Consider the following 13533-nt stretch of genomic DNA (forward strand, 5'->3'; position numbering starts at 1 on the left):
ATCGCTGCTATAAGTGGCTGTGATTCGATTCTTAGCTAGACTTTAAATTAGCTGGAAGAGAGGAAATCGATACCAGTGATCCATTAATGTCATAAGCATACCTTGTATATACATATACTAATGTATATACAATATACGGCCATATTGAATCAGATTATAGTACAGTTGAATCGGTCGTTGCAAAACTACATTTTGTATATACATTTTTATTAAAATCTCTTTCATTACAATAATATGTAAATATTAAGAGAAATTTACCATAAATCTCTATTAACAAAAATCCCTCTATTCTTTAAAATTAGTTTAACAATATTTTTACAAACTATTCGAATTTTACTGTTTTATTTAATTAAAAGTTTAATTAAATAAAACTAATTATAATTTTTTTTTATTAAAAGTAATTAAAATGAAAAAATATTAATTTGAAAAATTAAAAAATTTCCTTATTGCAATAATTTTTCTTACTTAATATTTAATTAACACTCCTTCTGCATAAAATAAAAAAGTCTACAATTTTTTGTCACGGACGCTGATTCTAGGCGAACTGGTAAATAACTGTGAAGTTACTGACCTGCGCTCTTCGTCAAAGATTCAAGTTGAATTTGATATTGGCTAGACATAACTTCTGTCTAGTTTTTTTAATGTTACTTTAAAGTACTCCAAGAAATTATATTTCTAAGTTTGTCGTGTCGATGGCACTGCAATAATGTCTATAATAACTGGACAGCTCGACTGATTATTTGCTAGAGATTAATTTGTTCTTATTCTTTCCAATATTTTAAAACTTTAAATTTTAATTTGTTATTAATTAAAAATGTAATTAATTTATTATTATTAATTAATTATTAATGAATTAATAATACAATAATAATATTAATTAATAAAATTAATTAATAAATATTTATACTCATTTGTAATAAATAATAAATTAATAAAATTAATTAAAAATTAATTTTTTTCAATTTCATTTTAGTTTAATTTTAATTTTCTATTAATTAAAAATGTAATTAATTAATAATCAATTATTAATAATATTAAATAATAAAATTAATTAAAAATTGAATTACAGTAATCAATTTATTTATTAATTGTTAACGTTGCAAAACAACTATTGAAGTGGGACATGTAAACCTTTACACAATTTTCTTTAAAATTTGAAAATAAATAATACTACAAAGTTTGCATGTAAATCTTTAAATAATTAATTAGGTAAGATTCAGCACTGTGTGAGACGAAGCTATACAAACTTTTAAATCCGCTTACAGATTTTTATAAAAGTTTTAAATTTTAGAATATCAATAAAATTTTTTTAACACAGTTGAAGTGGTCTGACCCAATAACTTAAAAAAATGAGTTTTTATCAAAAAATGTTATAGAGAAAAGTTGTTTGTATTTTCCTAACCTAAAATAATGTAAAGTTAAAAATTTGAAAAAATTGAGTTTTCAAAATTTTGAAACTACTCTAGTTTTTGTATTTTTCAACGAAAATGGCTGGTTAACGAACTTAGCCTTCATTTTTACACTAACTTTAAGTGAGTTAAATTTAAAAACAATCCGATAAGTTTTTCAAAAGTTATCATGGGAACAACATTTTGTGTCTACAGACAGACACACAGACAGACACCATTGCCAAACCATGTTTTTTGGGTTCAGGGGACCCCAAAACGAAAGATTTCATAAAATTAGCAAAAGTCAAAATTTGCACAAAACTAATTTACCTTCTCAAATGATGAGAATGTAAAAAATGAAAGTTGTTAGAAAACAGTAAATATTTAGGATAATCAAAGTTAGAATTTTTTTGAATTGATTAAAAAATCAAAAAGTAATGTAGGAAATTACATGTAATAATTTACTATTTCCATTATATTTTTATATAATAATTCAACTAATTAATTAAAAATTCTAAAATGTTATTATATCATTTTTTATTGTATTCCATTTATTATTTATATATTATAATGGATAAAGAAATTTTCCAAAAATATTTTTGTTAATAATTCAACTAATTAATTAAAAATTCTAAAATGTTATTATATCATTTTTTATTGTATTCCATTTATTATTTATATATTATAATGGATAAAGAAATTTTCCAAAAATATTTTTGTTTGAATTTTTTTGGTGCTAAATAGAAATTTTATATTAATTGCATGGAATAAATGTGTTAACTACAATAAATCTTAATATTAAACAAATTTTCAGTATTTTAAAAGAATTAATTTGTCTAGTTTTTCTACAGAACCGTTGACTAGAATTTATAAAGTTGGGCTAGATAATAACTTGATGAAAAAAGCGTGACACTCCATTCCAGTTGTTAGCTAGTTGGCTAGTAAAGTAACTATAGTTACTTTACTAGCGACTGGACAGTTCCTTTATAATAACTAGGACAAATTTCTACTAGGGTAATTACGGGAAATACAACTTTAAAATAAATGTCACTTACAGACTTTTTTATTTAGCTGGCATACTAGTTATAAATTAGACAAACTAATTACTAATTTGAATTAGTGAATGACTAATTGAATTAGAGATGTCTCATTACTACACAATATTATATTATATATTATAATATTGGCAATATTATCTCACTAGTCTAATGTTGCGCAATAATATATTGCAGAAATGTTAAGCTTTTGAGATAAATGTTGCCAATATTGCTGCAAATTTAAACATTATTTTACTAATTTTATGTATAAAAATTTGTTTATCTGTTATGAATTCTGCTCGTCCGTTTTTATATATGTTTAGTTAATTCGCTATTCGGCAGTATAACACGATAAATATTTTAATGATACAACATTCGTAACTTAGAATCTCTGTAAAATTCTGATTTTTTCATCTATTGGTAGAAATTATCCAACAGTATCAGCTCTTGTTCTTTCATCCCCGTGTATTATATAGATATACAGAAATCTACAGGGTACCGATTTAGGGAATGAAATACGGTCGTAAGTATGGTGCGGGTGAACAAGGGGTTGATAGCGACGGCGCATTACCACTACATAACCGAGCGCATGCGTTTACGGTAAGTTTACTACTTGGGTCGAACGAATAGCTAGCCTGCGAACCAGCAGTTAGTACACTGATCGTTTCCTTCTCGAAAACTTTGTCATGCGTTAAAAAAGAGAAATTCCTCACTTCTCTCATCTCACTTGTGTCACTACTAAATTACACAGGAAAATATATGTTTCTAATAATTCCATAATAAAAATTCACATCCTGATATACATCCCTGGTGATTATTAATGAATCTCATTATTGTTATCAGTGTTTTATGTACAGTTTAAGTTTACCGCGGTTAGCTTTATAAGTACCTTTATTTGCTTGAAGCAATAAGGTTACTGTAGGGACATTTTTTTTATCGAAAGCAAGTTTAGTGCAGTGGTGAAAATTTCAATGAATGTGTAGTGGTTTTGTGCAATGAGAGATTCCGCTGGCCTATTTACAGGAACTGACGACCAATGTACCAACCAGGTGAGTGATATTGTAGTCCTAGGTTGTTGGACTCATACTTGCCTCCCCACCACGCCCAATGTTTGTGCTTCTTAGCACTGACAGTAGGCAGACTACTGAATAGAATAAGAATATAGACTACTGTTTAGTTTAGAATTAAAGGACATTTTTGAAATACTTGTATATTTACAGTACCACTTCATTTAGACAGGGGACCTGATTATTTGTATTCATCTTCAATCTATGTGAATTTGTTGGAACACTAGCGCCATTTCAGAACATTTTACCCATAGCACCCTTTTCGACTATTCGGAGCTGTAAATGACATTGATTTCATAAATGTTTAACAATTTTAGAAAAAATCATGTTTTGTTATTGTTTGTCTACAAGGGCAATAAAAAGTTTTCATAAAAATAATTATTTTTGTTGTTATTGATACTGAATCAGACTTTTAATAGCATGTCGAGCACTTTTCTTTATGAAATAAAATCTCGGGTTCCAATTGATTTCAAGGAATTGACTACATATTTGGTATATAATGCTAAAGATAATAATAGCATGTAATTTCCGATTTTCATTCATTAAAATTTGAATTAAGCTCATTTTTCTCATTTTTTCTTAAGTATTTTTTATTTTAAAATACAGACATCTTATAAAATATTTGAATTTTATTTTAATATTATTTATAGACATTTCTAAGAATATTTTGAAAAATGATCTTAATCAAATTTTTTATTTAAGATTACAATTTTTTATCAATATACAAACTTTTACGTGCTTCAGTTTAGTCTTTATATAAACGTTCCTTCAAAATCAATACTTTTAAGTAACAGTTTGTGAAGATCATTTTGGCATTTTCAAAAGATTCCTAGAATTTATCAGTTTTTTAAGTATTGACTTGATTAAATATATAAGAGATCATTTTTTTTTCATGTTGTCAGATTGAAAATATTCAATTAAATGTATACAATAGATTTTTAACTTTCGTTTTGACAGTATTACCATACATGGCACGTGTTTTAATGACTCGTTGCTTTTTAATTGTTTATACTAAGGAATTTTAAAATAAGTCGCATGCTGCATTTACAATATGAAAGCACTGAATCTTATCCTCTCTGATAACATTGTGATATTTAGGTTATCCTACGAACGTCCTAGAAATATTTCAACGGGTTCCAAAAATAAGGATATCCATATAGAATGTACAGTAGGCAGAAATAAAAAAATAGTGCAAATTGATTTTTATTATATAGTTTAAAATTTTTTAAAAATCTGTGAGGATAGATTTTTTATTTTTTTTAAATATAAATTTTTAGAGATAATATAAAATACTAAACAAGTAATGAAACTTTTTTACAAATGCTCAAAAAACAACTTTTGTTTAATTTAGTTCGATTATGGCGATTTAAGTTCATTCTTATTAAGTCAATGTTTCATGATGAATTTTCATATATTTATATACAAATTAAATTAACAATTTCTATTCTTATTTATTTATAGAAATAAGAAAAGTTAAAAAATAGCATCGTTTTTATGAAAACAAAGTTTATTTGACACTGAAATATTTGTCAAGTTTTACACTCCTCAGGGTAAGTTTAATTCTCTGTGTAGTATTTGTTTATAAACATAATGAAAATAATTATAACAACTTTTTTTATAAGAAACTTTGGGTCGCTTAAACTGAACATTTCTCCAAAATATATCATAGTGGGGTGTCCAGCAGTGATCGTAAAATTTTATTCAAAGTTAAAGAAAATTTCTTCAAAACTGTACAAAAAATAAATCTTTTATGAAAATTATGACCTTTTTTAATTTAACAAGGCATAAATTACACAGCCACACAAAAAAAAAAGTTCTGATCTGGGGGTCTCACTATGACTTTAGTGTCATAGTGGCACTATAGACCTAGGCTTTAGTGGCACTATAGACTTTATGTTTTTGGGTCGCTGAATCCGAATCCGAGGTCCATTTAACCTCATCAGATCAGGATTTTGACATAACCTCAAAAAACCAATATGGCGGACACATTTTTGAAAAGTTCATTGGATTCGCTTGAAATTCGTTACTCGGGGGTTTTTGGGGTCGCTGATTACGAATTTGACGTCTGGTTTCAAAAATTCAAAATGGCGGATCCAATATGGCGGACACGTTACTGAAAAATTCATCGGATTCGCTTGAAATTCGTTACTCTGAGGTTTTTGGGGTCCCTGATTACGAATTTGAAGTCAGATTTCAAAAATTCAAAATGGCGGATCCAATATGTCTGTGTCAGCCATATTGGATCCGCCATTTTGAATTCTTGAAATCAGACTTCAAATTCGTAATCAGCGACCCCAAAAACCCCCGAGTAACGAATTTCAAGCGAATCCGATGAACTTTTAAAAAATGTGTCCGCCATATTGGTTTTTTGAGGTTTTGTCAAAATCCTGATCTGATGGGGTTAAATGGACCTCGGATTCGGATTCAGCGACCCAAAAAATATAAAGTCTACATAGTGAGACCCCCAGATAAGAACTTTTTTTTTTGTGTGGCTGTGTTATTACTATCATTATTACTAGAGATGTGCAAAAAGCTCGAAAAGTCGAGCCGAGCCGAGCCGAGCCGAAATTTTTTCGAGCCGAGCCGAGCACAAGCCGGCTCGATGTATCGAGTACCCGAAATTTTCGAGTACTCGAGTAACTTCGATTAAATTCGAGCACTCGAGTGAATTCGAGTACTCGAATTTTTCGAGTACTCGAATGGATTCGAGCTTTTGACTTACTAAAAAACTATTAATAAGTAAAAAATTTCGAATTTATTTGAATTACTGAATCAATATTTCTATTTGCTAAATATAAGAAATGCGAAAATTCTATGAATTTTCTCTAGAACTCGAATTTACTCAAGAGCTCGAAAAAATTCGAGTACTCGAATTCCCTCGAGTGCTCGAAAAATTCGAGTACTCGAATTAACTCGAGTACTTGAAACTATTCGAGCTTTTTACACAGCTCGGCTCGAGCTCGAAGTGATTAGGCTCGGCTCGAAAAATGAAAAGCTCGAAAAAGCTCGATCGAGCCTCGAGCTTAGAGCTTTTTGCACAACTCTAATTATTACCATGTGTCACTATCACACAATTGTTAAATGTTTGTTGGCAGTAACAAACACAGTACTTTAGTTTAATGAGTAATTTTTTTTTAAAAAGAGAGAAAGTTTATCAATTATTTATCTTGATTGATTTTTAAGGGGTAACACCACTCTAAAGGCAGAAAAAAGACCTAAATTTGATGATTTATTATGGAAAAATGAGAAAAGAAATAGGATTTTCTTTTAGAGAGTTTATTAAATACATATTGAAGTGCCAGAATAAATTTTTTTATGTAAATTTTACTACAAAATGGCGGCGACAAATGCCATATTCAAATAGACAATTTTTTTTATTACTAAAACGGGAGGACTATTTTCTTGAAAAGTATAATACCTGGAAAAGAAAACCAAAAAATTTCATAATGTATACACTGAAAAAAAAAGTTCATTGAATCAAGTAAATGCATTTTCTTGACCTGATTTATTTGAAACAAACCCATATTTTCTTATTGGAAGAAATTTATTTTCTTGTGTCTTATTGAAATAAGAAAATATGGGTTTGACATAAGTAAATATCTTACTGTTTCAAACGAACTGTTTTACATGCGCCAAGTCTCGAAAAAGTATTGAATCAAGAATATCATGTTCTCACGTCAAGTAATTTACCTTGAGTCATTTGGTATCTTGAGTCAAATAATTTTTTTATTTCCTTTAAAGCAACTATTATTTCATCCAACACCCATAGTCTTGAGCCAAGAAAATGGGAAGATTAATACAAGTTAATAATTGTTTCAACTCAATTAAAAATTATTTTGTTTCAAAGAAATATTAATTAATCTAAGCATTTCTTTTACTTGAAGCATTTCTATATTCTCATGTTTCAAAATCATTAATTTCTTGCGAGAATATTATATTTTCTGGAATGATAGTATATTAAGCAACAAGAGGATAAAGGCAGCCATTTCTTAACGGTGATTTTTGTGACACGAGTGGAGGTGTCACCAAAATCATCGTAAAGAAATTGGCTGCCTTCATTCACGTGTTGCTTACGATATTTTTTATTCCTAATGCACAAAAGTGTCGATTTTTAATAGCAGACGACAGGGAGTAAAAGTCATTCACTTGTTCGATTTGTATGAAAATGGCGGCCGATTTCTCCCTTGGGCAAGAAAAATGCATGTGAACAGCTAATTTTCTTGCCCTTGGGAGAACACGGCCGCCATTTTCATACGGTCGAAGAAATGAATGACTTTCCTCCCTGTCGGCTGCTATCAGAAAGCGCCGTTTTTGTGCATGTGGGATAAAAAATATTTTATTTATTCAATTCAATTAAGTGTAAGATCTTGAATTAAATCATTCTTTTGTTTCCTTTAAAAAAGTTTTTACTTAATTCAACGCTCATATAATCCTGCCCAGGAGGAAAAGTCGGACGAATGTCGGATTATACAACCGCCTGGGATCCGCGCCCGTACGGACCGCCAGCACCGATGGTCTGTACCGATTCGGATCCTAAAATGCAACCGGCGCGGAACAGATTAGGCTCCGACTTTTGGATCCGCCTTTCTACTTTCGTCAGTACTGGCGCGGTACTGGATTTGTTCCGCCTGCAGATTTCATTCTTCTACGCGCGTCGGAAGAATGACGGATGTTAGGTCTGTACTGGCTCGGTCCTGGGGCGGATCCGACTGCGGATCTCGTCATTTATTGTTATAGTTTGCATTATCAGTATAATCATAAATTTATTTTATTATTATAATTAATTATTACAATAACTAATTGCATTTATTATAATATTATTATTAGTTAACCAATAAATAAATTAATAGTATTCATGCAAAGGAAGAATATAAGAAACTTAATTTTTTCATTATATATATAAAAATCCAACTTTATTAATGTGCAATTAAATAAATAATTTTTAATAAATAATATATTAATTTGAAAGAAGTAAAATATATTTAACTTGAAAGAAAATGTGATCAATATATTATAATGCCTACAATAAATAACATATTAAATACAATATATAAAAAAGAGATTATTATTAATTAATTAATAATCTCTTTTTAATTTAAACAATATATTAAGTAATTATTTATTGACACTTTTCTGCAAATTAAATAATTAAAAAAATGTGTTGTGCATTAAAATTTTATTCAATTTAATACTATTACTTATATGTTATAAATTGTTTTGCAGTGAAGTTATGTTCATATTATTCGATATATTATGTAATAAAATATTAAAAAACATAATAATAAAAATATAACATTTTTTTTTAAACGAAATATTGAAATATTCATAACTACACATTCAGTAAAGTATTGAAAATATACCGGTATTACATCAGTTCGTATTTCCAAATTGCCGCGTAGTAATTTTACAATTTTTATTTCAGCTAGTGAGACTTGAAAGCATTTAAGGTTTGAGAGTTCCATGCGAGCGTAGCATAGTGGTTAGCGTGCGAGATTTCGGTGCGTAAATATTCGGTTAGGCGTAGGTTCGTACCCCCAAGCGTTAGGATTTTTCAAATGTGTATGTAATAAAAAATTGCGTTTAAGTGTATAAAGAAATAAAAAAAATGTGTAAAGTGAACTATCAATGAATTGTTATCAGTATTTATCTTTTGCAATTAATTATTATTTTTTTATTGATATTTGTTGAAATTATCATTTTGATCCGAGCCGGTTGTCAGGCGGTAGAATGCCAGCATTGCCAGCGCACATCTGGCTAGGAAATGAAAGATCCGCAGTCGGTACAGTGCCGGGTCCCAGCCGGTTGAATTATACACGGAACGGCTCTTCGCGGCCGGTTACCGGGCGGTAGAATGCCAGTTCCGAGCCGGTTGCCAGCGCGCTCCTGGCCTAGTCACTATTCGGTAGAATGCCCGTTCACATTCGGTTGGCAGGCGGTTCCCAGCCAGTACCACTACTCCGGCGTCGGTACAGGCGAGGATCCGCACCGGTTGGAAATTTCCCACTGGGTGATTCAAGAAAATACGAAGGTTAATATAAGTAAATATTTGTTTCAAGTTGATTAAAAATTACATTCAATTAATCCCATATTTATTTGAAGAAAGAAATTCATTTTCTTGTGTCAAGTAATTACTAGCATTGAACAGAATTCTTGAAACAATTTAGTATTTGTCAGAACTCAATATGTAATTATTTCAACCAAATATTTTACTTTTCCGAAGTACCAAAAAGTATTGAATCTAGAATATCATGTTCTTAAGCGAAATAATAAAGTATTGTGTGGAGAATTCATGTTTCTTGAATCGAATCATTTTATTTATTTGCTTTGAAACTTTTTTTTATTTAACACAATGCCGGTGTTCTTGATCCAAGAAAATATTTTTCTTCAAATGTATATGCAACTTAAATATCAGTTTTTGAAAACTGTCCATTGAGGCTAGGATGGCATAGTGGTAGCGTGACGGCTTCTGGTGCGTGCAACCCGAGTTCAATTCCTCCGACCGTGGAAAATTTTCTTTCAAGGTATATTTGTTGTGTTTGTGTTAAGTAATAATTAAATGTAAATATATATGTAAAATAACAATTATTTAATTATTTAAATAAAAAATATAAATGTTAATTATAATTAAATAATAAAAATGTTTGACCTAAGTATTAGAAAAGATGGGATGGGGGTAAGGGGGGGGGGGTAATTTAAGTAAATAATTTACTTGTATTGAGAAAGTATTTTTTTGATTGAAATCTATAAATTTTCTCAAAGCAAGAAAATATTTTCTTGGACAGAGAACATACTTTCTTGATTTGATACATAAATGATTTTGAATTAATATATTCTGCATTTCTTACATGCTACTTAACTTCTTGGTCGAATTCCATATTTTCTTGGATCAAGAATATCTGTTCTTCTCACAAAATAAATGTTTTCTTCATTTAAATCTTGAATTACTTGAACGAACGTTACAAAAAATTGAATGAATCAAATAAAATAATTCAATTAACTATATATATATTCTTAGAACAAGAAAATATTTTATTCATTTAATACATTTCATACTTCGTATAAGAAGACTAACTTCTTGGTCGAATTCCATATTTTCTTTTATCAAGAATATATGTTCTTCTCCCAAATATCCTATGTCAAGAAAATCGTTTTCTTGAATCAATACTTTAATAGTCTTGGCCGTATTCAATCCCACGATTTGCTTCAACCAAGAAAAATTTTCTTGGTTCAATACTTTTTTTTCAGTGTATATAATTAGGGGAGACTAGGTGCAGTTGTTACAATTTTTATGGAAACAGTTACTGTGATTAGAGTTTAACTCCAATTTGTTTGGTCAAACGATTAAATCAAAGGTATATTATCTAGTTTTAAAAGGCCATAATTGATTTAGCTCTATATCTATATTTAATTAACTAGAATCATTTGAGTGACAGCGTGTAAATTGTAACAACTGCACAAAGTGAATGTCGGTTGTTACAATACCAACAATTATCTATAAAATTTCAAAATTGAAGACAATTAATTTTTTATAACCATTGAGGCCTTGGATCGAATAACTCGCCCGACGCTCGGAGGAACGCGCAACTGCCTGTCAGTGAGCAGTGAGCGTCTCTGGGCCACTCACTGTTACCCGACTGGTATTAGTGCGTGCCTCCGAGCGTCGGGCGAGTTATTCGATCCAAGGCCTCATTTTTATTAATTATTTATAATTTTTGACTCAACGTAATAGAACGTGACAGTTCCATAGAGATGGCAGCATTAATATTGTTTCGAAATAAAAAAAACTTAAAAAAGTTTTTTTTTCATTAATTTTGAAGACGAATTTAGAAAAACCATGAGATTTTTCATAAAAAATGCTTCAAACGAATCTGCTAAATTTTGGAAAAAACATCCGTTCTCATTATCACTTGTAACAACTACACAACAGGTACATTTTTACAATAAAACACTTTATTAAAAAAGTATACACTAAATGTGGACAGCCAAGGCAGTTTTTTAAAGCTTAATCCTCATAGAATTGGTATTAAAAAAATTTACTTTGTTAAGTATAAAGGTCTATTAATTATTTAAAAAATATCAGGCAGATAAATATTTACTTTCAGCCTCCAAAAACCAATGTGCCTATTTTTTTACTTGTAAAGCTTGTATATAATTTTTAAACATATTGCAGTAGGTTCGTACATAAAAACTAAACATTTTTCTCTTTGGAACCCCATCTCTATAACTAACTGTTTCTGAGATATTCTATTTGTACACGGAGAGAAATTTATAGTAGTGGGTAACATAATTGTGGTTAGGGTGACCATCTTTAATGCTACGTATACAGACAGCTATCTAGATAGTCACCGTTACCATCAATATCATCAGGAGTAACATCTTGGTAGTACGGGGTAGCATAACTATATTTTTTTTAGCATCTGGGATGGTTGGCAGTAGCATAATGATAGTATCGTGTAACATCATCTTTTTAACATCAAAATCTGACTATCCATTTCTCTCAGTGTAACAACTGCACCTAGTCTCCCCTACCTTTGGTAGTACGTAAGGGATTTTTTTATATTAATTTTTGTAAAAATGGCGCACTTTTTGAGAAAAATAAACGATTTTTTAACAAAAAATAAACAGTAAATTGTTTATAATTTTTACAAAAATTAATATAAAAAAATCCCCTACGTACTAACAAAGGTAATAGTGTATAGATTATGAAATTCCTTGGTTTTCGGTTCCAGGTATTATACTTTTCAAGAAAACAGTCCTCCCGTTTTGGTAATAAAAAAATTGTTGATTTGTTACCGCCATTTTGTAGTAAAATTTAAATAAAAAAATTTTTTTTTTACACTTTAATATGTATTTAATAAACCCTTTAAAAAGAAATCCTATTCCATTTCTCCAAAAATAAATCATCAAAATATAGGACTTTTTTTCTGCCTCTAGAGTGATGTTACCCCTTAAATTAATCAAGATAAATAAAAAGTAATTAAATTTATTTTAATTCAAAAGCAGTACACCTTGTTTATATATAATTTCTTTATCCTAATTATAATTTTAATAAAAAGGAATCTCAATCGGCATAATTCAAACCGAATTAAATATATTTACTTTATATATATTATATTTACATTTATATAAATATATTTATTTTATATATATAATATATATATATTTATTTTATATATATTATATTTACTTTATATATATATATATTTTATTTTACTTTATATTTATTTATTTTATATATATATATATATATATATATATATATATATATATATTTTAATTAATAGATATCTATTAATTGTCCACCTTTATACAACAATTGATTGCAATATTGAGAGTACAATAACAAACTATTAGACTAAAGTAGATTAAAAAATTAAAGCATATTTAGGATACACTCTAATTTCTAGAGTTCTTTAGACTCAATATTTTATTTTATATAGGGGAGACTGGGGTAAACTCGCTCACAGGGTAAACCCGCATAGCGATTTGACGCTATGAACTCAACTTAAGATGGAGATATTTTTGGCTTGGATTTTTAAGTTTTTCGATCATTACTTTTGAGTCTTAATTTATTTGGCAAATTTTTTTTGTTGCTATTGGATGTCCTTCTTCGAAGTACATATATATAGTTTTGTCTTATTTCAAAAAGATTTAATTAGGGGAATGTAAGGTATCGTGGCGTGTAATGTATGGTGGCGGACTTGTCAAATCTGGCATGTAACGTCACATCTGAAGCGCCTTATCACTATGGTCGATGTCTTTTATCGTGATGACATTTTATATGTAGGTATTAATGATAAAAAAGCGTGCTTTGTACTCTAAGTGATTTTAAATAAAAAAGTAGTAAAAAAAATAAACAGTTTTATTGGATATGTGTGTTAACAGTGCCAAAGTGAAGATTTTTTGAAAATTGAGTCTGGTAAATGTATGGAACGTATTGTTTAGACCTTGGACAACAGTTTTTTGTATTTTACATTTTTCTTAATTCGCGCTGTATGAAATTAATACCATCATATTTTCATCAATAGCTTGTAAGGTATG

At 29.0% G+C, this 13533-nt stretch overlaps 1 protein-coding gene across 4 annotated transcripts in view; it reads left to right on the forward strand.

Moving 5' to 3' along the window:
* The first annotated feature begins 3054 nt into the window (after positions 1-3054).
* Positions 3055-13533, forward strand: part of LOC122507463 (teneurin-m) — a 312536-nt gene continuing 302057 nt past the window's right edge. For 3 of the 4 annotated variants that reach the window (XM_043620183.1, XM_043620184.1, XM_043620185.1), the window contains exon 1: positions 3055-3474. In XM_043620183.1, coding sequence (XP_043476118.1) covers positions 3462-3474 — 13 coding nt within the window. In that variant the 5' untranslated portion in view covers positions 3055-3461. The remainder of the gene's footprint in view (positions 3475-13533) is intronic. The other variant, XM_043620186.1, reaches the window with a different exon arrangement.

This window comes from Leptopilina heterotoma, unplaced genomic scaffold (assembly GCF_015476425.1).
Source record: "Leptopilina heterotoma isolate Lh14 unplaced genomic scaffold, ASM1547642v1 Lhet_47, whole genome shotgun sequence".
NCBI lineage: Eukaryota > Metazoa > Arthropoda > Insecta > Hymenoptera > Figitidae > Leptopilina > Leptopilina heterotoma.